General features: G+C 39.2%; 1 protein-coding gene across 1 annotated transcript; it reads right to left on the reverse strand.

The window, feature by feature from the left end:
* Positions 1-614: 614 nt before the first annotated feature.
* asic1c (acid-sensing (proton-gated) ion channel 1c) lies at positions 615-23025 on the reverse strand. Its single transcript, XM_042497139.1, has 12 exons — positions 22384-23025; positions 19237-19387; positions 18016-18143; positions 10978-11128; positions 9385-9441; positions 8777-8930; positions 8457-8548; positions 8031-8110; positions 6841-6912; positions 3616-3654; positions 3285-3337; positions 615-884 (listed from the first exon to the last, which is right to left on the reverse strand). The coding sequence occupies exons 1-12, from the start codon at positions 23023-23025 to the stop codon at positions 806-808; spliced, it is 1698 nt and encodes a 565-aa protein (XP_042353073.1). The 3' UTR covers positions 615-805.
* Between the last annotated feature and the right edge of the window lie 3334 nt (positions 23026-26359).

Raw genomic sequence — 26359 nt, forward strand, 5'->3', positions numbered from 1 at the left:
CAATCAAAAGCCTTTTTTTCGGCCTCCTGACCCTTACTGTTTGCAAAAAGTGACTAACAAAAACATCCAATTTAGTTTCTGGCATTCACATGGAACAAAACTGCATATATACATATAATCAAGTTCCTTCTCTGTTTGAAAAACCGATTAAGCACAGTCGTCTAATTCATGAGACAATCCAAAGCCTCACGATAGCAAAAGGCAACATGAAACACCAGTCGAGTGTTTTGAATCAGGTCTGAGCAGCTCTTACACAACAATCAGCTCACTGAAGTCGAGCAGATTTCTCAAAGGCTCTCCTGTTCAAACTGGTGACAGTATAAGGTCACTCGATACAGCATCTGTTAGATGCTGGAGACGTAACACTGTTGAGAAACGGCAATACTACACACACTGATCCACGTTTTTTTTGGACTTATGTACAGCAGAACTAGGACAACAGTATTACTTCTCATCACAGGTCAGAAACCCCATTTTTAGGACACATTTCTCTTCACTGATTGTATAACTCTAAAGTGACTGCATAAGAAAAACAAAATGAAACATGAATAAATTAACACTGATGCCTTGACATGGCAGTTAAACCTGAGTTCTGTTTTGGAAGTGGTCTCTTTTTTTCTGATGATAGTACTCTATTTCTATTCAGGCATTGATAAACTCTACTATACGTTTTTGAGTCACACACTCAACCGTTTTCTGTTAAATACATAAATTATTTCACAGTTTGCTGTCAAGTCCCCAGATGTGCCGCTCCCACCCCCAGCCCCTACTTTATGTTGTCAACAAGCAAACTCCTCAAAGTTGCCTAGAGTCGGGTGACGAGGTAACATGTTCGGCGTGAATCCGAGACTGTCCGAGTGACTCCGGAGGGTGTCACAGGTGCTCTGCAAAACAGAGGGGAGGGAAGGAGGGAAGACGAGTTCAACCGGGTTAAGGGAGGGGCGATGAAGGGAGAGATGGTGATGAAATAAATGAGCCACAGGTAAAATGAGAGCGACCGGGACGATGGAGGGACGCGGAGGAAATTAAATAAATTGTACGTGACGAGAGTAAAATTGTGCAAAAGCAGAATTATTAACAGAAACAAGGATAGGACATAAAATCGAGGGCAATGAAAGACAGAAACATATGTGGACAATGATGAGGTAATGAATACAACAGATTTGGAAAGTCCAAGGTCGGCAACATCGCATATGTTTCACAAGTAGTGAAAAGAGAGTTCAAAGAAAATCAGGGGGAAGGTGGGGAAAGATGAGTGAAAGGAGGGAGAAGAAGAAGAAAGAAAAACAGCATATTTTTAGTCCTGTTTTTACACTAACATATTAAACTTTTAAAGTTACGGAACATCCACATGTCTGCATTTCCCTGTATGTGCCAAGAGAAATATAGAAGAAGGAAAGGTCATAAGTCAGTGACAGCATTTAAGGGGGTCAGACTCTGGAGTAAGTTGTATCTGAGTCAGTGGCACGGGCACAAAAAACCAGACTATAACACATCATACCTTTGTTGTTTCAACTTTGACTTAAAAACCCTTAAACCAGATTAAAACAGCATGTTTTGTGATGCTTACTGCATGTTTTTTTCTTCTTTTAAATACTTTTTATTGTCATCATATTCATGTACCTTACTCAGAACATAGCTGATATGTGAATAGGTGTGTCACCCACTGGTACATCAGACCAGCAAACAATCTATTTATAATGATAAATAAATAAAGATAATGACAGTGGTTAGTCGGAGTCGACAGATCATAGGCCTGGCTGATTATCGGGGCTGATATTTGGCATTTTCCTGTTTATCTGTATCGTTGTTTGTGTATTGCACTCAATCAACATGAGGGAAGGCAGTCTGCATTACATGCAAAGAAAGTGTCAGCATGGAGGGAACTTTTACTCTGTAAAACCTCAGGGAGCCATTTTTATTCCTTTATTTTTTATTTAAATGTTCACTGAACATTATAAAGAAAGTTGCTGGGAAGTTGCTGTTTATGATGTTGAAAGTTTCAGTTTGATTAAACATTTGCTGAAGGCACTGAAACAAAGAAAAAGCAATATCATTTGACCCCTGTTAGTTACAGTACAGGTTTAAATTTTTGAAGTTTTGGGGCCAGAGGCAAAAAATACCCATGACTACTGCAGTTATTTGACCTGGGTGTGAAAGCCGATTACACTAAAAAGCCAGATGTTAGTGGGGTTTTTGTGGAGAAGAGGCCCTGGTTTGTCAGATATTTACCTAACTGACAAACCATATCATTAAGTCCAGCCAGAATAATAATCAGAGCCATTAATAAACTGATCTGTTCATAACTGCAGTCTGGTAAATAATAACAGGTTGGACCTGCTCGGTTTTTTATGTATTATGATGTAACGCTTTCTTGGATCAAACATGGGGTTGAGATGCATCTGCTGGACAGAGCCATGACCTGCATGGAGATCTTTAATGAAGCAAATATTTAGATAAAAACATCACTTATTATCATGTATCATGCGTTTTTTTTAATCTGGTGGAAGGATTTTTCAGTCTAGCTGAAACAACAAAGATAAAATGGGTTATAATGTCATTTTCCGTGCCCATCCCATTGACTCAGATAGAACTGACAGCAAAGTCTGGCTCCTCGAACGCTGTCACTGACGTCATGACCTTTCCTTCTTCTATATTTTCCTTGGTATGTGCAAAAGTGCTCGCTGAGTAGATAACTCCTGATACTGTGTGTGGATAACGACCATTGGCAACTGGCTATTCCAGCAGACAAATAACCATTTATATTTTGTGCAAACTCACTGCATGCAGACCTGCGATAACATCACAAAGTAATGCATCTAGTGATGTTATCTGGCACGAGCCTCAAACGCATTGCCTCTAAATGGACCTCTGTGCTGCAGGGAAACAAATAGATCTCGTGTGGTTCAGCTCTTTGCACAACAATTCAATAAATATGTTATCTGTTTTCACAGGAGTACTGCGCTTTATCCTATTGGGAGAGAAAGCATCATTATTCAGTGGAAGGAGCAAGTTTTGCATAGAGCACGGAGTCAAATCATTACGGAGAATCCAACCAACTTCTGTTGAGCCGATGAATACAGAAACACACCAAGCTAACCTGACCTGAGACAACAGTGGATATTAAAATGTTCACCGCAGTTGGATGATCACCCCTCTTTTTGTCAGCTATCTACCAAATCATTTGTAGCCACTGAGGAAATGATGTATGAGATGGTCTCAGGTATGTATGAAAGAGAGGGACAGCATGGGAGGGAGCATCTATTATCAATGGGGTGTGCTACCTGGGGGCATGATTAGGCGTGACACCAGGGCTGGTTGGGTTCTCTGGAAACTCCTGGAATAGACATGATGAAAAGAAAGATGGGTGAGGGTGACTGAAATGAAAATAAAACACAATGCAAATGCTAAGAGTTAAATTTGTGAGGGAATACTGCAAGAGAGTGTTTTTTCCCTTAGTGATATTAATAAAATAATGAAGAAAGATGGCTGCTTAAAATAAGATTTACGTATTTTTTATAAACAGAAAAACAAAAAAAGGACAATTACTGTCATCCAGAAGTGCTGGCAATTGCTAATGAGAATTAAAGTCTAATGAACAACTAAATGTCTTACGTGACTGCCAGGTTGTTTGAGTGGAGATGTGACAATGGACTGGTTGAAAAATTGAATATGACAGAACGGAAATACAAAAGGATGGTTTAGTGTAAGCAGGTGGAAATATGACATGAATGGGACAGAATACAGTAAATATCACACTATATAAGACTCCAGTAAAAGCATGACATACTGTAAATATCAGCCCACTACATAAATGCTTCTTCTACTGCCACTTAAAAACCAGACTGGCTAAAATAATCTCCTTCATCACTACGATGTCTTAAATTAACATATCTCCACATCTTTCGCATCAGCTGTCAAACCAAATCCCGAACACGAGGCAACTGAGCATGCAAGGACACAATCCACATGCAGAAACAAACCCATGGCTTTTTCACCCATCTGAACAGAAAAAGCGGCAAGATGTTAAACTGCCGACGATGAAAAAGGCTTGGGCTTGAGTGTCACACAACAAAGAATTAGAGCTTACATTGCCAAGATTCTTTCAATGATGGATGCAAACTGGTGGATACGGTATACTCAGAGACAAAAGGAACTGTCTGAGCTTAACAAAAATCTGCTGAAATGCTTTTGGTTAAAACAGCACCAGAAAAGAGAAAATGTTTTAGCTTTTGTTAGTGCTTTTACCCCTACAGGGATCTGCAGAGAGAGATTAATGGCTTTTAGCTGTTGTCTGGACTTGAGGCACGACCAGTGGTCCCCAAGTGTTAAAAAACAGAGACTGTATGGATATAGCAACCGTGATGTAACCCATTGCTTTTGGACTGTTGTTTTGAAGTCTCAAGTTCAGCGTTTTGGCCATCCCCGTCTTGTTTTTTTGGGGATTTCTGCTGTAAAACTGGGCATTTAAAATCAGGTTCTATGGGGATTGACTCACTTCTGGAGCCAGACTGTAGTGGCCATTGAAGGAATTGCAGTTTTGTTGCACTTCACATCGGCTTCATTTTTTAGCCCTGCTTTGCTAGAATGAACCGGATGAGGGTTTGTTACCGACACATCCCACAGATGCTCGACTGGATTTGGGTCTGGGGAATTTGGAGACCCTGTCAATACCTTGAGCTCTTTGTCAAGTCCCTCAGGCTACTCCCGAAAGGAGCATGTCTAGGGAATTGCCTGGAGTGGTACAGGCCACCCCTGAAATCCGAGTGGCCACCCCAGGTGCCACCCCATTATAATTCTGCTCTGTCAGTTTGAACTGACTGTAAACTGTAAACTGAATTTTCGTTTATAGGTGCAATTCAGTCTTAAACCCTAAGAGGCAGTGTAGCGTCAGTGTACTATGGAAGCTTACTTCACATTTGTGTGGTGTCACTTTGTTGTGTTGTGACTGGTAGGTCTATTTATCTTTTAAACCCAACTATAAACAGGAATGTAAGACACTGCAATATTAGTAATTAAAGTAAGTATTGGTAGTGGAGACAAAATTGTAAATAAAAGTTATGCCGGTATGTGTGCCCCCAGCAGCACTCGTACCTCATGCCACCCCTGCATGAGTCAGGCCCCACTGTTTGCTGAAGAGTATTTGTAGTGTAGCATCGTGCATTGGCCTGCTGGGGGGCTGCTGCCATGAGAGAGTCTGCTGCCATGGGTGGGTCTACAACTTGGTCTACAACGGTGTTTGGGTGGGTGAAGCATATTCAAGCGGCATCTGCATGAATCAAATGAATGCCAGGACCCAAACTTTCCCAGCAGAAAATTGGATTGTAATAAGATGAACAATGTTATTCACATCACCTGTCAGTGGTTTTAATATTTTGGCTGATCGATTTATAATTCATTCATTCATTCATTTTCCGTAACCGCTTGTCCTCGCAAGGGTCGCAGGATCGATTTATAATTAAATAAGAATTTTAAGAACATTAAAATTAAAACAAAAGTGGGCTCCAGCAACTGGGGACTCATTGGGAGTTTATTTGCTATCAGAGAAGGTACTTGCTTTGTTCTTTCAGAGAGGTAACGCTTCATCCAGGTGCTGGATCAAGAGCTTAGAATGTAAAACCTTAACACTGGAGCGTGGCATTAAAAATAATATATATATCAACTTAAAATTTGAGTGAAAATAATAATCTAATGTATTTTTCTCAGCACAGCGAATGTATTAATGGTTCTAAAACTGCAGCAATAAAGATTTGATTCAGCACTATGTGCTGAACATTTGCTGATTACTGATACAAAGAAGGTGCATTTCAGTTATGAATAATTTCATAACTGCTCAGTATAAAGCTTACATAACTGTCTGCAGGGGAAGTGGAGGTGCCTTTGGACGCCAGTGTGTTAAACCACTGGGCTCGACAAAACGCTGTGATTTAGGGCAGGACAGAAATGCCCCACATTATTCTTGCTTTTATTTTGAAGTTAAAATGGGTTTAACTGCCTTGCAGGCTATGAAAATGAGTTGATCATGAAATGTTAATAGTATCTCCTCTTAATCTTGTTGTTTTCTGCTCTTTCTTCCACTTTTCTACATGAAGCGATTCTACATTTCCTCTGATCATAAAGCCAGACATAAAGCTGCAAAAGTACAGTGACAGCTTCAGCCACTCTGAGTGAAATGTAATTACATGATTGATGGTGACATTGAGAAGCCACTGTAAATTGTGTAAACACTGAAAAGTGGGATGATGTGTGGGATCGACTACAGTTAAGGGCTATAAGCACTAAATGTAAGAGCAGTTATGAGTCATGATAAGAAGCTTATTCTGAGCAGTTCAGACAGTTCACTTCTACTTGTCCATGTACTTTAGTTTAAAGGAGCTCAAGTAGCAAAACATTTGACACACTACAAAATTCTTATAATATGAGGCTTACAAAATCAGTTTGCTCCTAGCTGATACTCATCTGTATTCCATCTGTAAAACTATTGTAGATTTTTGTCATCATAGTTAATAACTTGTGCTGCTTCTCTCTAATATTCACTATGTAAATAAAGAAGCGAATGTGTGTAACATTAGCTACACTGATTATGCATTCATACTGTGCAATGACAAAAATGTTTATATATTATTAATAATTGTGTTTTCTAGCACAATGCATCGTTTCTGCCTGGAAAATTGAAACTAACGATGGCATACTGCGGTCCGGCTTTGTTTTCTCTCTGGTGCTGTTCATTAAAAGCATTTCCAGTGTTAGCAGACATTTTTTGTTGTTATTGTTGTTCCTGAGGCTCATATAATACATCACATTCATTTCATCAAATGCATTCTGAGAGACTAAAATTACCAGATTGTCGCTCTGACAACGCTGTGGTCGTTTCTTGCGTATGAGGGAGCCCAAAACCTTATCCTTAAACACCTAAATGCAAAAACATCAGACACATATTATTCAACGATCGATTCAACGATAACACTAAGATTGTTAGCCAAAATATATATTTTCTTTACATTTTGGGAAATATGTTTATTTCCTCCATTGCTGAGAGTAAGATGAGATGATTGATACCTCTCTGTCTGTTAGTGAGTTAACTTCGCTTACCTTACTGTATTCTAGTTTATATTTAGCTGTAAACAACTGTTATATATTATCTCCTATGCTTGCTTTTGAAATTTCGTTTTGTTAGTTCCAATTGCATGATCTTATCTTATCTTATCGACTGGGAAAACGGAAAACAGCTGACATAAGCTCACTATTTAACAAGTTATATCTTCTTCATTTAATCTGTAGAAAAAAACAAAAAACACAAACTGCAAGTTGTTTTTTTACTGGATGTTATGTGCTTGACTATTTCTTGGCGGCATCAGTTGTCAGGCAGCCAAGTTCTTTCTCCTACCAGCCAAAGAGTCTGGTACGTAGCCCAAACTTGACATTTTTACACTTTGTTTTTTGTAAACAAAGGAGACACAACATGTGAACAGATTTTGTTACTGTGTTTAGACAGAATCCGTCTAGTTGTTTACCCGTTTTCATACTTTTATGCGAACCAAGCTAACTGGCTGCAGCATCATATTTACAGTACAGACATAAGTGTCTGAATGATTCCCAAAATGTCAAACTGTGCTTGGTAACTTTCATGAAAATAATGTTTCATCATATTTGCTGAAACTGTTACTATATCCACACTGTAGACAGATAATCAGAAAAAAAATCATGTTCCTCTGCTTCCTAGCAGTGCCTCTAATGGCATTTAAACACAATTTTATTTCCATAGATTACCTGTCTCATGTCCTGCGGTGTGAGTATAGTGACAATTTCAGCAAATATGACAGCTTTTTTTTAAACTTACCAAATGTATGTTAAATATTAAACATAAGCTTTACAAATACATTCAAAAGTTATCTTTCACTTATTTTACATGTCTGAAAATCAATTAACTGTTACATGTTACTATTTGCATTTATACCTACTAGGATAAAACTAAAACAAATTTGTGTTAAACGTGTTAACATTTTAATTAGTAAAAACCATCACTTTACCTCATATAGGTAGTCAAATATCTCCAGTATTGTTAAGACACTGGCTCCAATGAACAGTCCCATCTGACCTCCAATGTCACCTAGAAGAAGAGAGATGAACAGATATGTGCAGGTACAGTAATGGAACAATGGTGTGTGAAAGCATTCCCCACGCTGTCACTTCTAATTCAGTATCTCTCAGAGTAATCTGAGCTCAATTGTCAAAGTGTCCATCCAGCCCCAACTTCTCATCAGACCCAAACCGGCCGCCCTTGCAAGAGCATCAGATTATGATAATGTGTTCAGCCTGTTTCACAAGTTCAAAGAGGAAACCTCAAAGCACCAGGCATGAACACGCCATGTGCGATGGGGGCCCGCTGAGAGCGCCGATACTGAGGTCAGCCACATTTTTCTGTCACAATGAACCTGAGACTAGTAGAATCTTACCGAGCAGCCCTGCAATTTCATAGGCCTTCTTCTGCTCAATCTTCTCATAATTCAGAGCTTCAAAGAAGATGTCCAAGACCAATATATTTTCTCTGGAGAGAGGACAGACAAGAGCACAGCCAATAGAATTTATTTCTTTTGATATTACATTACACCAAATGGTATCTCACATTTCCCGTGCAACTATCTTTCATTATTGTTACATTGAAGGTGAACGATGGAGACCCAGGTCATGCTATATACAGTACATCCATCCATCAACAGAAAGAAAGAAAAGAAGCTGAGATCTGAACAACGGACTGCTGCCAAATAATACTTACCCGATATATTGCTCAGTTTTGTTGAATTTCTTAGCCAGATATTTAGCAGATGCCTTACTGGGGATCTTAACCATGGACAGCTCCTTGCCATAGCGAGTCATGTTGCAGGGGGTCTGACAGACACAGTAATCGTTGTCTTTCTCTACCAAAAAGTCTGTGGATGATCAAAGTCATTCAAAAATATTGTGATCACTGCCAGGAATCAAACAAAACCTACACACAGAGGTTCTCTAAAAATATCTCTGCACACAACTCAAAAACTACATTCGCTGCCATCGTTCACTTTCCATGAAAGCAAATAATGACTGAAGCTATAATACGGAGACGGGAGAAGAAGAAAAGCTGCATGGGATTTATTTGACATCAGCGAAGCATGGACACATCACAAATCTCCCTAATGGAATTTTTAGACAATAACTTTACTTTATTATTTTTGCTTCAGCCCTGTCTGAGATTAAAGTAATTTCAAGTTAAAGCTACAGAGGCATTATATAAAGGTGTGAATAGTCTCATGGCACTGCTGCTGAACAATTGGTTCAATTCAGACATTAAATGCAAAACTATCACACTAATATTTCATGCTTATGCAATAAAGTGTGTGGGCTCACCTAAAGCTGGGTCAGCACAGTCTTTGTACTGCTCAGGTGTGCAAACTGTGGAGGTCCCTGTTTGAAACAACATAAAGAGGAGAAGAATTACACATAAAATATATAAAAAAAACATGATGACATATTTGCAACATGTTTTAAAGGGGAACAACATTTATTTAGAAAATTTATATATACATCATCTATATAGTCTAAGACAGTCCTGAAAAAATTGGAAAAATAAACAACTCCCCCCAAATACAGAGGCTGGATTGATGAAACTCAAATTTGTGATGTCGTAGGGTATAAAGTCTGGAGCTGCTTCACAGATCGATGAATTTGTTACGGCAGTTCATTCACAGCGAACTGCACACACCACACATAAAATAAAAGCACTTCTATAATTATCCGGGAAAAAAAGAAATCTTAACATACTAAAAAATATCCAATAATAATAAATACTTGACAGTGTATACAATTTCAGCATGCAAAAGTGCAGTTGTTTAAAACAATGGTTATTTTAGGGCATTAAAAAGTCTAATAGTCCATAGTCCATTCAATGGGACAGGTGTAATAGATGACACTGAGCACAGTCAGGGAATGTTCTGGATATATGGCTGCATTTTCTGTTTCAGGACTGAGAGTACAACAACAGAATAAAGCTCATTTGCATATAAAAAAAACATATTCTGTATTGGAATTCTTAATTTAGGTAAAAGAAGAGCAGTGTGTTAGATTTAGGGAAATTTAGTGCCGTCTAGCTGTGAGGATTGCAGATTGCAAAAAGCTGAAAGTTCTCCTGGTTAGAATTCCTTCAATGTTTATTATTAAGAAGATTTTTACCAGGAGCCAAATTATCCACAGAGGTCTCTTCCTCTCCGAAACAAACGATCTGGTTATTACAACCGGTAAAAACATCGATTTAAGCAGTTCACGTTGCAAGACACTTTTCCTCAAACACTGTCTGGCATTTCAGAGACAGGCCCCACTTGTAGCACCTGCGTGTGTGCGCCCACTTTTCTAATTCAGGCGTATACACAAAGGCCTTTTTCTCTCCAAAACAACTGACAGTGATTTAAGCCGGTAAAAATGCTACTTAAAGAAACATTAAAAATTTGAACATTTTTACGACACTGCTTGTCACTGAGCGGCTGCTTACTACTGTGGCTAGTGAGAAAACGCAAAATTATTTTTTTTTTTATTAAAAAACATTTTTCTTGTGTTGTTTTTCTTTTTCTTTTGTGTTTTAAAAATTTCCCTGTGTGAGTATTTTTGTGATTTTAAGTGTAAAGTGTAACGTTGTTTTTTCATAAGTGCTGTATAAATCAACATTATCATTATTTATAAATGGCTCTATCTAGAGCCAGTGTTTGGTTTGTCTTTTCTAAGCCACCGTAGAAACATGGCGGTGCAACATGGCAGACTCTGTGGACGAGGGCCCGCTCCTTATGTAAATGTTAACGGCTCGTTCTGAGGTAACAAAAATACGACTATTATTTTCAGGTGACTATACACTAAAGAAAACATACTGATTGTATAATATTCCATTTCTGCCAATATATCCCCCTAAATCTGACACTCTGGACCTTTAATCGGGTCTCTCTGAAAACATACCAGGCATGTGAACCATCCTGCAGTTGCAGTTTTCCAGCAGGTACCGGGTTTCACAGTCAATGCGGCAGGCGGTGATGCTGTACGTGGAAAAGTATTCAGAGTCTATGGGAGTAGACTTGCAATCTCCCCAAGGCGGAGGGAGGTACTGAAGCTGAAAGAGCAAACAGCACATGTTTTCCCTCAGTATATCAGCACACGGGATTACAACCAAGAACATAATGCAAGCCCGGTGCAGCCGAAGTACAAAAGAAGACAACAAGCTGACAAAACCAAACACAAATGTCGAAAACATAAAATAAATAAATAAATAAATACAGAAAGCATTTAAAATGAAAAAAATAAATAAATAAATAAAAGGTGCACTGGGAGACAAAATTGGCACTAAATGTGCGGTCAGACCAACATTATTGCTCATGTATTTAGCAGCAAGCAGACGTCATGCAGAACATTACTGATGCAGGTCTAGTCCCCGGTAGGAAGCAGAATACCATGGGAATAGAGGCAGGCTTAATAGAAATCTGTAAAATATGTAGATTCAGACAGGACACCACAATCAAAAGGACAAATTTTACAACCCTGAGAACAGAGTTAGGAACAATAAACAGTTTTCAAACGAACAAATAAATGAACGGTACAGACATTACAATCTATTTTAATCAAGATTTGATAAATAAATAAATCCTTGTGAATAAGCGACTCTCCAGAAGCTTATTAACATGGTTTTATTGTTGATTAACTATTTAGATATTCTAATCTGAGCCCATGAGGGTTTATTATAATAACCCCTGACTGCAAAGCTCTATGAATGAAAAAACAAAGTGAAGTCAGTCTGCAGCCTCATTAGAGGTAAAACTCTCATTAAAAGGTGAAGAGCAGGTCATTACCTTTATGAGTAACTCTGGGAATTTTAAATGAATCCACTAATGAGGAATATTTAACACCTGAATTTGAAGGTTTTGGTTCACAGTAAACATCAGATTTGCTTGTATGCAGTAATGTGACCCGTGTGTGAGTGTGTGTGTGTGTGTGTGTGTGTGTGTGTGTGTGTGTGTGTGTAGGATCTATTTAGGGTTCTTTAACACATTACAGAAACTCCTTTTTTTTGTGTATCGACATTTAACCACAAGACTTCCAGTCCGCTTTAAAAGTCTTGTCTACAGCAATTTATGATAATGAATTTCTACCACTCATTTTCATGACAAAAACAACCAATTATTTATGAAGGCTACCGATGCATTGGAGCATTTAGCTGCTAATTGTGGTGGGAGCTAGCCAACAATCAATGCCAAAGGCTTCTTCCTGACAAACTTTGCAGAGAATTGATGCTGCTGTTGTCACATTAAGGCTCACGGTAATCCCCAATCATCTCCACAAGCTCTAACCGGGCTAAATCTGACAATCCAGTGGTCATTTCAGTAGAATTCAATAGAAAGTGACAGAGATAGACTGTGAGTCACTGAAGGAGTGGACTTAAAACTGGCAAACATTGTTTAGCGTTTTATTGAACTCCATTTCTAGCCCACAGACTCTCATAACTGGAGTAAAAAAATGGATGCCAGAGTCTTCATGAGTAATAAAACCTAATGAATCACATTGTCTGGTCCCTCCGGATGATATAGCGGATTGGCCCGATAGCATAAAGGAAAAACAAACCCAAAAAAAAATGTGAACAGAAGTGGCGGTGAGAGGGTAAAGCCAAACAACAGCTCTGATGAAGATACAGACTCGGGTGATTGGATTAAAGCTGGAATGAAACCCATTAGCTGCTCTTTACTGACATTGATAAAACACAGAAGACAGTGACGACAAGGACAGACTGCAGATGTTGCTGGATGTTCAGCCACACAGAGGGGGACAGATGGATCCATTCCTCAGGGGCGGGGGGGAGGGGGACCAGCAGTTAATGGTGTGTAGCTATTTAACAATACAGTTTTGTGGCATGCAGCAAGCCCAAACAGTCATACGCTACCCTCTGCTCTTGGCTGGAAACGAACGTTTGGAAGCCGGGGGCGACCCCGAAGCCCAGCTCATGGAGGAAAGGAGGCTCTGACTGAGAGTGAAGCTGTACCTTTATGCCGGCCTCATAGGACGTCTCATCTAGGGCGGGAGTGGGGGGGGTGAGGGAACACAGCCCACATCATTATCAAAATAATAAGGAGGATCAACAGTGAAGGCGAGGGACAAAAAGACAGCCCGGTGTCAGTATAACAACAAAATTGGCCGTAACTCCCCTAGAAAATGTTGCACTGGTAGTCTGTCAGCCATTCTCTTCTTACTAAGGCTAAAAACTCCTTGTCAGTTGATCGATCGTCGGTCAATATGCTCTTGTCCAACCAAATTCTCATTGGTGGGGCAATCACGGGTGTTAATAAGACCATGTGTTCACCAAAGCATTCATTTTCCCCCAAAAACAAAGGCAGCTGTTGTTGTTCAGCTCTTGTATTTGTCTTCTGTGACTTCTTGGTGTTTGCTTCGTTTGTCTCAGCCCTTTTTATTGATTTATGTACTTATTTATTTAACCTCTACTTAACCAGGAACAGTCCCATTGAGATTTAGAATCTCTTTTTCAAGGAAGTGGTGGCCAAAACAGCAGCATGAAGAATTTTACCTAAAAGACCAAACAGATCGGACGGCGGGTGATGGTGACAAGCACAGCCTTTTACCAAAAGTCGAACATATTTAACTCTCATTTATAGTCGGAAAACAGCTAAAAAAATCACAGACAGACTTCAAGGCTGGATAATAAAACTTCCAAAAGGGCATAGATTTTAATAACCTAGATACTGCACCAAACATGGGGCCTAAGTATTTTCAATGGAGCTGCCTGGCGCATTCGCCAAAAAAGTTTTTTTTGCCTATGGGTGTGTCTCACTGAATATGTGCAGTAGTGTTTGTCCTACTGGCTCCACCTGTTCCCGTTTGACTTTACACTGTGATGATGTCACAGATTTTTAAATCAAGGAAAGTTTTACAAATCTAAAATCTTTATGTCTCAAAAATTCAGAATAGAAAGATTCATAATTGATGTTGGCAGTAGGCGTCCTGTCAACATTTTTACATACGTCTCTTTTACAATGGTGGCCTAAGGGCCGCAGGGGAGTGGCCACTATGGAAAATTGGGGTATGATCTCACCAGACCCCTTGTTGGAGCAGCAGGATGGCTAACGTTAACTTCTTAGCTAAAAACAGTAAGTCTCTCTCTCTCTCGCAAACAGCGTTGCAGAAGTAGTTAATGTTAGAAACGTTATGTTGTATATAACTGTTCCATGCTTAGTGGTAAGGAAGATTTGTGCACGCAGCTCAGGTGGAAAAGCTTTACAGTGCGCAGATTATTTTTGGATAACATCATATATTTTCCACTTGCCTGAACACAGTTGACTTGCTCTTGGCAAGTGTTAATGTTGAGCCTGTGACAAGAAAAAAAAATGCTTTGGTGGACTCACAATGCTACCTGGCAGGGTACATTCAATGCACTGTTGGGGTTTAGTTAATGTAGAGATAACGTGCAGATTTTTCGAGCAATCATTCGGTTGAAGAGTATGTAAAATTTTCCTTTGGTTGAATACAGACCTACTCGTAACATCCACTCAAGCTTGAGTGACGACGCGGCTCAGTTTCAACCATTACATAACTCTACTGCAAAATCTGGCGTCGTCGTCCTCATGTCTCTCTGAGCTCACGAGTCATATCTTCCAATTAAAAATTTAATTTCTCTGCTTCACAAATGAAAAGTCTTGAAATCATAAGTGCTTCATCCAGCTGTTACACTCAGAGCAGTGTCATTGTACTCGTCGGAGACTGACTAAAATTAATGCCGGCCAGCCTTTAATGACAGTCTAATTAATGCAGCACATCTTTCAGGTCGTAAACACGTCTTTTAGCTGTCAGTGGCGTGGGCGCTCGTGTCGTCATTATAAATGACGATCCATGCACTTTCAGGGAGGAAACCTTTGTGGTGGTGATTAATCGATCAGATTCACTCCTTGGAGACGGCTGAATGATGATACACTTAGAGCATTTTACAACACTCGGAGAAAGAGATATTACATGATTCAAAACCCCAAAAAAATTAATTTGTCATCTTTGTGGTGTCCAAATGTCTGTTTTAGGAGACCTGCCTAAATCATCCCATGTTATTCTGCTGAAACAATGGTGGATGGTTTTATCTGATCATTTATCTCATGCTCATGAACTGACCAAGACCATTAACTTTAGGAGCAAAATCATTTAAATTAGGCTTGATTAATTTCTCAAGTAAAGAATTAGATTTACCGCTGGAGTATCCATTACTTCAAGACTTCACAAGGACTGATTATGTGGTGGAAATTTTAATGAGCCTGCGGCACAATTCAAAAGTAGACTTGATCTCAAAGGTAATCACTGCAAAATCCTGAAATCCTTTGTGGTACAGGCGCCATTTTCTTGTGACTTACAATGAGGGCATTCTCCTGTTTGTCAGGGGATATTCTGCCTATTCTGTCACTGTTTCTGTTTGAAAATTTAAAAGGCAGGTGTTTGGCTTGTGTGCTTATTCAAGTGTGGAAAAAAGAGGCACTATTTGAGTGTGTTGTCTTGGCAACATCACATAACGGCTATACAGTCCCATTACATTTGGATCGGATGTCCATGTCAGCTCAGTGTTATGACCTTGCACACAGGCTCTCCGATCAATTCGGACTTAACTATAGTTATTACTTTTTGTCCTTCACTGACAGCTGTTGAGGGCTGGAAACTAATTTTCTACCTAACCTGCCACAGGCTCTTTTGTTCCCCTCGATATTGCTTGCATTTTACTGTCCCTAAATCATACTATGTTTTAAAATGTGTCTTCCAAATAGCTGTGGGTCATCTTTTTCATCTAACGACTCACAATTTAAGTGTGAGAGGAATCGGGAAATAAACTAACATGATGAAAGGTGCACCAGGCTTCGTTTTATGGTTCAATTTAACACCCAAAACACAATGATAATTTTAATATCTTTCCGGCAAGATGCAGCACATCTTGAATAGGTGTCTTCAGAGGTCCCATATGTTTAATGAATCTTTAAAGCAGTCTGATTTTGGATCAATGTTGCTGCTAAAAGATTGTTTAAGCAATAGTTTCAGGGAGACAATCATGAATTATGTTTACCAATTACCTTTTTTAAGTGAATTATTTCTTCATACACTTAAATTTTGGTTTATTTTTATTAATCAGACTTAATGTTTTGGTCATTAAACCATGCTGATGGTGGCTGTGTGAATTCTGACTCAGTGACTGTTCACATGCACAAAATATTCAATTCTTGTCCTTATTCTGAAACAGACAATATTCCTACTAAGCTGTTTAAATTGCCAATGAAATTGAATATTCCACTAATACTCCCGTTTGCATGCCGCTGAACATACTCAGATTACTGTGCCCTAACATGTTGTTTATCATGTCTAAATACGGACAACTGGATCAGCAGGTGCTGCTTGTCATTCTGCTTTGTTTGCATAAAAATAGGATTTTTTTTCCAAAGTCTTGACTTGTTCCACTGTGCGAACACAGCCTCCCTCGTTCATTCTTTTAAAGAGTAACTAAACCCCCATATTTGGCTTGAGTGTCTCCTCCCTGGACTGTGACCCAACTGTGCCATCTCTCGATCCACAGCACCTCCCTGCCCCCTGTACACACTAAGTAGTCGTTTGGTGAGAGGGTGGCAACTGGGCAGCGGCAGGGGTCTCGGTGAAAAGCGTGCTCCTGCTGCCAGTATCAGCCAATAGCAAAATTAAATTGCAATAGCCAAATGTCGACCTTTAGAGGGCAGCCACTTTGCGTATTTATACACAATATGTAGCATTTTAATAGTTTAATAGTTAGATATTGAATGATTGCTGATATCCAATATGCCGATTTTCATTTAGCTAATGAAAGATACCAATATCGATGTATCAATTTTTTGTCCACTTAATTTTAGTGATTATCAAGTCTTCAGTGGTGGAATTAACATCATATTGTGCATACTCTTAATGTGATGGCCCACCATCAGATGGAGACATGAAATACAATGCTTTTTTTTAATGTAAATAATGTTAATTCGTTGTACAAAATAAGAAAAATACTTCAATTTAGGGTTGATGTTTTGTGTATTTTTACTTTGTCAATCAAAAAAGCAAATTAATAAAAATATTTGTTTATCACTTAGCAGAAATCAGCATGTTGGCTGATTCCGATATTTCATTTAAAAGCCAAAATCTGCCAATACAGATGACATGCTGATATTTCTGCATATCTACAAAATATGCAATATATTGCATTTCAATTTAAAAAATTGGTTTGGGGGTTCAGTAAGGCTTTTTATTCATGAAAATGCACAGAACTAACTGTCAACATGCATGAGGCTGTGGGCCACAAACTACAGTAAAAATGCAAATTGAGACGCATATTTCAAATGTGCTGTGTACATGTTAAAAGAATGCTCCTAAAACCTGAATAATACCAGCATATCCCACATGTCTAATTTAAAAAAATCTTAATTCAGAAATATCCAAACATGACATGACCCATATCAAATTCAAAATACTGTCATATTCAGAATAAAAGTGGAACATTTGTGTGCATGTAAACTCAGTCGGTTTTTCTCTGCCTTCTCTTTGAATGTGCCACTAGAGACACAAATAAGCTGTATTCATATTTTTTTTTCCCATGTGAAGACTCAAAAGTAAAACAAACACTGCGAGCTGCCAGATATTTTTTCTGTAGTCTGAGGTTGTTTTGGCTCAGACAAGCACAGTATGCTTGTATGCTTGCATCCAATCATTACTTGGCCCTGCTCTATCAATATTCCTTGGCTGCTTTAATCCCTCAGTTTCATGTACCAAGAATCACTGGGTGTTTATATAACACCTTAACTGCACTTTTTCCACACGAACCAAACAAAGATCTTATTTTGCTCCTGGCTCTGTGACACAGAGGTAATGGTCACTGGCTAGCGAGGATTTGGGGACAAACACAGAATGAAGCGGAGCAAAAAGAGGTCGAGGTTGGGGAGGAGGAGGCTGAACATTAGGTACCAGTTGCTGCTGACATGACACAAAAGTTTGAAAACCAGGGGCCACACCAAATCCCAGCTGGTCAATGAAGGGCGGCTCGTCCTGGCTGTGGATCTGAACCTTGATGCCTGCTTCGTAGGAGGTCTCATCTGTGGATACAGCACGCCAGAGAGTGTAACAACAAATATGTTCGCCTATGAAAACCCCTTTTTTGGCTCTCGTGCTGATACTACATGCTCCTAAAGCCCATGCTAAAATCTAATACCAGATAGATACTCATATGTTAGTGTGGCAGGCCAGTATTAAACAGATTTACAACCAAAGATTTACTACATGCTGTATTTTATGAATGTACAATATAGTGGTTGATGTTGTCTGCCATAAATTGAAGACAATACATCAATGAATACATTTTATTAGATGTGATGTCAGCCGTAGAGCTGGAGAAACATATCAAGATAATACGCTATTACAAAAACATGCTAGAACATCACTTTTGGGTGGTGCAGATTTTTCAGATATTTAGCAGTAAAGTGAATAAGAAGGGGTTCTGGTTTCTATGTTCCTGCTAAATGTAAGACTTTTTTTAAATGCCACTCGGATTTAAGTTTAACACCAATTTTCTTATAGCCAAAATTGTGGACGGGCAATTTTATTTTGTCCATTTCTTTTTTTTTTTTTTTTTGGTCAAGTGAAAAAGTTACATTATCTACATCAAATGTTGAACAACCCTTTTCAGAGGTGGACATACGTAAGGATTTTTTTTTTTTTTTTTAATCATAAAAATATCTATTTGGTTTAGCAACAGAAGTAGGAAATATCAGGGATTTCTGGCTAATTTTCTGGGGGATTTTGTGTTTCTTATTCTGCATGTGAGATTCCACTACTTGAATTCTCATTATGACAAGTTTTAGAAAACAAATTTATCAGATTTTTTTAACAAAAGAATAGATGTTACCAATTATTGTGAGATTTTACAATGCAACACCAGAAAAAAAAAGATATCCATAAAATCCTGCTTTCTGTGTCTTTGCATTTTTAAGACTTTTGAAAGATGATTTTAAGTCGGTTTAATACCAATCCAGGCAATATTCAAAGATAAATTCATTTAATGCCTTTTAAGACTTTTTAAGGATTCGCGGGAACCCTGATAAGAGGACTAGAGGAGTAGTTGGGATTTCAACAACAAGAGGGAGAGATTTTCACAAAAGTGTTATACATGGTAAAAGTTACCCTACTGACCTGTCTCTCCCCAAACAGGCAGGTATTCATCCTGCTGAATATCCAACATGATCTCCAAGCCGTTCCCCGTGCCGCCTTTTAACGTGGTCAACAAAGGGTTGCCGTCTAATCCAGAGTTGAATGTGTAGCATTTTCCATAGCGTGTGTAAATCTGTAAAGAGAAAGCACAGGAAAAAAATACAGGCGCGTAAATGAAAAGTCAAAGCCTTTCCTCCAGGCTGTGGTAAATTGTGCACCTGTACGAGATGTATTACATGTCAGCCTGTAATTGTGTGGGACAGCTAATCATTGCAGAGGCTTTGTGATTATCAGAGAAAGCAGCACCGGCTTTAAACAGGCACCTGGCTCTGATTTGAGGAATTAATGAGCTTGCTTTAGCAGCAGCAGCAGCAGCAGCCATCAATCTTTACCCAATTTCACTCCAAATTTCCCCTGAGTAACTTAGAGTGAATGTACTATTTTGCCGTCATTAAATAAGAAACATCTGAGGTGGAGGCTCTCTGGACACACAAACTCTAAATTGGGTTTGTACAAGATTTGTGTGTCTTGACTTACAAACTTCTTGAGAGACAGAACCTGAGCCAGAGAGGCTCAGCAGTGCTTATCGTTTGATGTGCAATCTCTACAGTACGTTTGCTAACACCAAATATCTTTCCGATTTAATTAATCCAGCCAGCTTGAGTTATTTATTTTTGGTTTTTGCTCCAGCAATGACAGATTGAAGTTTATGGATTCTCCCTGTGATTGGAAAATTCCCCATCCTCTGCCAAACAAGCAAAAATAAATCAGCATCATGATTAGAAATGTTGACATTTTAAATTGAAGTCTAGAGTTTGGATTAAGACTAACAAAGCGTAACATTCTGACTACAGCTTGAGGGTTTGGGTAAATTCAAGATAAGTCAATAAATTTGAGATAAGAATATCAGACTTTGGAATTGATTGGTTATGCAACACTCTGAGGAACGAGAAAATCCATGTCTCACGCATTTCAACACAATGTAAAAACCTGCAGTGTTATAAAGAAGCAACAGTCCTCATTTTAGTTTTATACCATTTTAAATTGGGAGAACACCTACGTACGGCTCAAACATGGTCACACACAAGTTCATCACAATTACAATATGCAACAGTAGCTGTTTGTTTGTGTCCCCAGGAAACATATTTAAATGAGGTGAGTGTGAATGAGTCACAACTATCCTGGAAAATCATTATAAATCTATGGAAGCAAAGCAACGCCAAAAGGATTTGGATTTTACAGACAACTGATTATCTGCTTGTCAAATCACTACACAATGCTGAAGATAAATCGGGGTGTACCATATCATATTGTGCATGAAAATAACTATAATTTTTAATATGATGTGAAAAATTCACATTGTTATAAAGACAATATTCTGATGTCACTGCTATGCAAAGCAAAAACATGCATGGCTGAAAGCAGATTATTGGAAGAGTAAAGGAGAAATGGCAGAGTGTAAAGGTCCAGGTGGAAGAAAACCAACTAAATCTTATCTTTTTGGATTTTTCCAAAACACACACACACACACACACACACACACACATACATATATACATACATATATATATATCAATCAATCATTTAGGTCTATTTTGCTTCCATATAAAAACTGCATTAGATCATGGTTGTCTAAATATCCTTTCTTGGCAGACAGATATGGTTCGTACATACTGTAACACCCTTACAAGACATCGTGGCTGCTGGGATTTTTGCAGACTCTCAACAATCTGACTGTCCACGTCTGTCTCACACATCTCTAGACAACAACTAACACTAAAAGGAAGGGAATGTCATCTAATAGTTAATTTTCATTACCCGCTGTGGTCAGGTCATGCTAAAGGGGCTGCTGGCAAAAACCCAACCAGCATGGCAAAGCTGATCTCAAGAGATCAGAGTCAGTGTTGCATGTCCAGACACAGACAGACTTACATGCAGCTCAGACAGATAAGACAGCGCCTTTGGTCCTTTCCCCCTGCTGGCTGTATAATGAGGTCTGCAAAAGTGACTAGAGACCTGTTTTTAAAGATTCTGATTTAAGTTCAGATAAAAAGGGAGCTGCACACCATGTGCTACTGAAGACAGAAGCACACAACACAGTTTAAATCCTAATTATGGCCCCACTCTGGACAGGAAGGCAGATTTTTAACGAGTGTGAAGGCTCTGCTGCACTGGTTTGTGCAAAACAGGGAACCCACCATGGACAGCTGACATCCTACAGTGTGTGCAGGACTTTGCATTTCAACTGTCTCAAGAGCAGCCAAAGTAGCCACAGGTTTGATTTTTATAACACACTATCCATAGATGTCGAAATCTGTAAAGCCAAGTGGTTAAATGTAATGTCAGCGACAAGTTAGTGTTGAAATTATGAGCTTGTTCCCACATTAAATGATATTCAGTGCTGTAGGAATAAATCAATCACTGCATGCATTGCACAAGTTTCTCCATTGAGCCTTTTAAATTTTTTCTGTCAGTGTGAAAGGCTGTGTCGAGAGCATTTGATGGAAATATTACCATTCTGAATAGTGCGACTATGGTTTGCAAACGTCATCCACTTCCTGCATGCAGCATTCAGTGCTTACTTGTAAATGAATGGGTGTAATAGACCTACGTCTGGTGTTTTAAAAGGGAGACTCAGCTGCATTTGTGAAACAGGACCACATACTCCACATGCCCTCCAGATGTTTAATTAAAGAAGCTAAAATTTTAATTTGGACTGATTTACGACATCTGAATTATTAATGAGCCAATTTTTCTTCCTTAATATTGTTGTCACGGGTTATAAAGCAAAGAGACCTTAAAGCAATTGGCAACAGAGTGAATGTAAGCGAATGGAAAACTCCAAAAATTGTACAGGAGACAGTGAAGTTATTGATGATGACATGACATTGATTTTCCACCACACCATTATGTATCTGTAGACATCAAGTGTAATATGGGAAAAAAAGCTGTCATGTCTGTGAGGCAAAAACAGCACTGGCTTGTTTGCAGCTTTGGAACATCAACACCTTCAAAATACCCTGTGAGAATGAGGGTGCGGCATCGAACACTTGCATGAATTATTAATACACCTTGTAAACAGCACTCATATCCACACCTGACAAACACCATCTTTCTCTCTGTACATACAGTGCTGAAGTTTTTGTAGGTGCAGGTGTCCCCGCGGAACCTGCACTCCAGCAGCATGTCCTCCAACTGGTGGCCGAGGCGTCCCATCATCTCGGTGGTGTTGATGCTGTAATCAGGGGGCGGGGTGTAGTTGTTAAAGTCCAGCAGGCTCAGGAGACCCTGCTTGTGGCTGTCTTTAAGGATGGACAGGCTCCTCTCCATCACCGTGTGATTAGGATACATGAGATCCATCCAGTAGCCACTATGATACAGGTCATGCTTAGTCAGAGAGGAAACGCGGAAGACGTTTTTGTTGCAGAAAGTGACAGCTGGGAAGGACATGTTGTGAGCCCACACCATGTAGATTTTTGTAATGGCAGGGTAGGACATCAGGTAGAGGATTCGATTCCAGGACCAGGTACACAGGAGACCGACACAAAGGAAGAAGGCCATGATCCAGATGACTCGCTGTGGCTTCGACTTGTCCGGAGAGAAGACAAACTTCAAACCATGGATCTTGGTCCTCATTATGAAATTCACCGTGATCTCTTTCCACGTTGGTTTGAGAGAGCTGGACTCAGCGTTTTGGAGACGGGTCTCTGGGGCATCCTTATCTTTGTGTGGCCCCAGGGCAACTGCTTCGGATGTAGGTGCTTTAACCATGATTGCTTGTGTCAAGGAAGGTACTTCTTTACCAAAATGCTGTTTCTTTAGTAGCCCACCCTGCACATCCCCAGTTTACACACAGTGGCTTTTTCCACAAACATCTCCAGGTTTATGCATCACATATTCCAGGTAGCAGCGACTGAAGTCCTAAAGTGCAGCTGTCCCACTGTTAAGGCTTGAAAATTCTTTGCCGTGGAGATATAAACAAAGGAACTGAGGTCCTTGGGGGAGGTAAAATTGATTTACATAATGATTCCTTTATGAGAAAAACAGCTGAATCACTCCATTAACGAAAACCATCAAGCGTAACCATCACTAGTCCTTCATCAATAGATAAATGGACATGATAATTGCAGATGTAAGCGACAGCTTCACTCCCAGAGGCAATCACTTTGAAAATCCGGAGAGGCTTACCCCTGTTGCTCTGATCTTTCACTCCTCCATCTCCCTCTCCAGTGCCAGACAATACTTGCAGATTTCCGTGGTTTCTCTCTTTGTGCAGTAGCTGCCCAAAACCCAACTCCTCCCTTTTTCCACAGATTGAAGAGATGCTTTTTAGACTGTTGACTTGTAGCCTGCAGAAAGGAATATAAAGCTTGTTGCCCCCCTACACACTCTCTCTACAGTCGAAAGGAGAATGAGGTGGAGCCAGTGGATGAAATTGTTTTCCTCCGGTGATGAAGTAGACCTCCAATGGTATAGAGAGGCGGGGGGAAGGTATCAATCAAAGTAGGAATAATTGTGATAAAGAAACTCTGCAACAGGAAAAAAATGATGAAGTCTGAATTTTTTTTAATATTGGATTATGCAGCTTGCTCGTGGATCAATGTATCTATATAATTGATAACTGAGGGGAGCCAGCGAGTTGGGGAAAAACGCAGCTTCAAAATGTGTAAGAAATATCTGTAACGGCACATTTCCTAGTTCGTCTTCTCTGCCAGTTTCAAACATAATTTCACAAATGCAGTGTAATGAGGGCTGACATCCTGCTGCATGCAGATGTGGCTCTGGCTGATATTAAAGGTGCTTCACTCCGTTTATGTGCGATTATCAGAGCATTCTGTTTGGCAGAAACCTCTGCTTCACACTGAGAATATTTTTTTTTCCATTATGTTTCGCTGGAATCTTTTCAGTCTGTAAATGTGACTGTTGGCTGAGTAACCTGATCACAGCTGCAGAGACATATGGTTGTAAAAAACAATTCTGAAAAGTGAAAAGCAGAGAAAATATTGGATTATTGTGTGTACTTGGAAGAGAGAGTGTCTTATGCATGTTTAGATGAGATGAACTGGACTAAAAGAATTGGATTTGAGCTAGTTTATACATAAGACAAAAGGGTGGAAATGCCTCATGGGAATCACAGGGTCCCTGTCTCACTGACTGGAGTGATGCAGAAATGTCAAGAGATGCCAGACATGATCTGCCATTTCTGAATCCATCAATTAATTATACAAATGTCCCCCACTTCATTTAAATCATATAGTGATGGAAGTCAAGCACATGCAAACAGAGAACTTTTACTTTACAGGAATACTTCCATAATTTGGGGAATAAACTTCTCCTACCTGAGCAACCCATTTGCCAGAAAAAAATAATTAAAAACAATTATTTTGGTTCTATATTTATTTTTTATATATATTATTAATTTATTAAAATACATGTCATACATTACTTTGAAACATAACAATTCTCATCAACGCTGTGGTGAAGATGTTAAGTTTAGGCACAAAAATCACATGGTCACATTGTGCCGGTAAAAAACATCCAGGTGTAGTACCACAAATGCTGCTTGAAAACCCTGCAATGTGCCTCTATAAACATCGCAGAGTTTTCCACACATTTTTTTGTATGTGGTGGTCCACAAAAATTTAAACATCTGCCGCCACAAATAGATTTTCTATTTTTGGAGCTGGACGGTTCATTAGGAGCGCCGTATGCAGAGCATACTCATATGGAGCAGCATAATATCAGGTGCACTGAAAGTAAAACTCAGCCGTTGGTTCTGAAAGTTTGCATTCACTCACACCAGCCATCCATCGATCTGATCAGCTCTGAACAGATCAAAAGATCAATTATCAACCTCGCAAGTCAAAACACTGCTGAGGACAAAAAAAAGAGCTCACAGAAAGCTCTGCCTGTGTTGCATTCAGGGACCCACAAAAACCTCAGAATTTACAGAGGGGACACAGAATGATACAAAGAGACACGCATGCATTTAAAAGAACACGTTCAGCGTTCGCCACACACACATTCTCAATCTGCAGGAAACACTGGCATCACACCTAAGTAACACGCCATACCACCCTCGTCTCCACCTCATGGGAAGTCATCTTATAAAATAAGTCCCTTTTGAAAAACTGATATGATACATATGAAATGTGCAAATATAACATTTGTGATAGACAGAGACGTACAATGCCAACCTTCTCATGACTGAGCTGCCCTGAGAGTAAGTCAAGGATCGAAATCACTCTGTACACCGAATATGGAAGTGGAGCTAGCAGGCTGTTAGCTCAGCATAGACTGGAAGCAAAAGGAAACAACTGGCCCTTTCTTCAGTGAAGACTCTTGGAAGTCACTGCAGACAACACGTGTTGTTTATCACAGTTTTTGTACAGCTTAAATAAACAAGATAAAGCAAAGATTTCCCACACATTCATTCATTTGTGATGACCTGCCACGATTAAAACATCTGCCTGCCACGTGTTGATTATACATTTTTGGACTTGGTTTGCTCACCCCAAACCCCCCCAGTTACCACCACACAGGTACTTAATCTGTGGGGATCACTGTACAGCACTGCAAAGCAAGCTTTTAGAGACATCTTTATGCAAAAAAACATCTGCTCCCGTTTCCAGCTTCCTACTTAATGCACAGACATGATCATGGTATTAACCCTCTCGTCTGACACTTGGCAGGAAGGCAAATAAATGTATGTAATAGCAAAGTATTTCTTTAAAGTGAAAGTGGGTGGACAGTGGACTCAGTGAATGTTTGCCTTTGTCTTACTAAATGCTTTAGATAAAGCATACAATTCTTCCCTTTAATCAAAACAAAAATGGAAAGTGATAAGTTAACTGAAATGAAAGCATGAATAGAAGACAAGAGGCTTTTGATTACTGCCCAAAATGTAATTGGATGTCATTACTCTTTATAATATAATATAAAAGTGTAATTCAATGCAAAAATCAAAGGTCAAACTGTGAACCTGTGATGATTATGCACTGGGAGTCCTGTGTTCCTGCCAACACGTGTTATTTAACTAAAATACAAAACTTAATCTAATAAAGAGATTAATCCAAAACATTTCTATTTATCTTGAGCCAATTTA

Source organism: Plectropomus leopardus, chromosome 12 (genome assembly GCF_008729295.1).
Source record: "Plectropomus leopardus isolate mb chromosome 12, YSFRI_Pleo_2.0, whole genome shotgun sequence".
NCBI lineage: Eukaryota > Metazoa > Chordata > Actinopteri > Perciformes > Serranidae > Plectropomus > Plectropomus leopardus.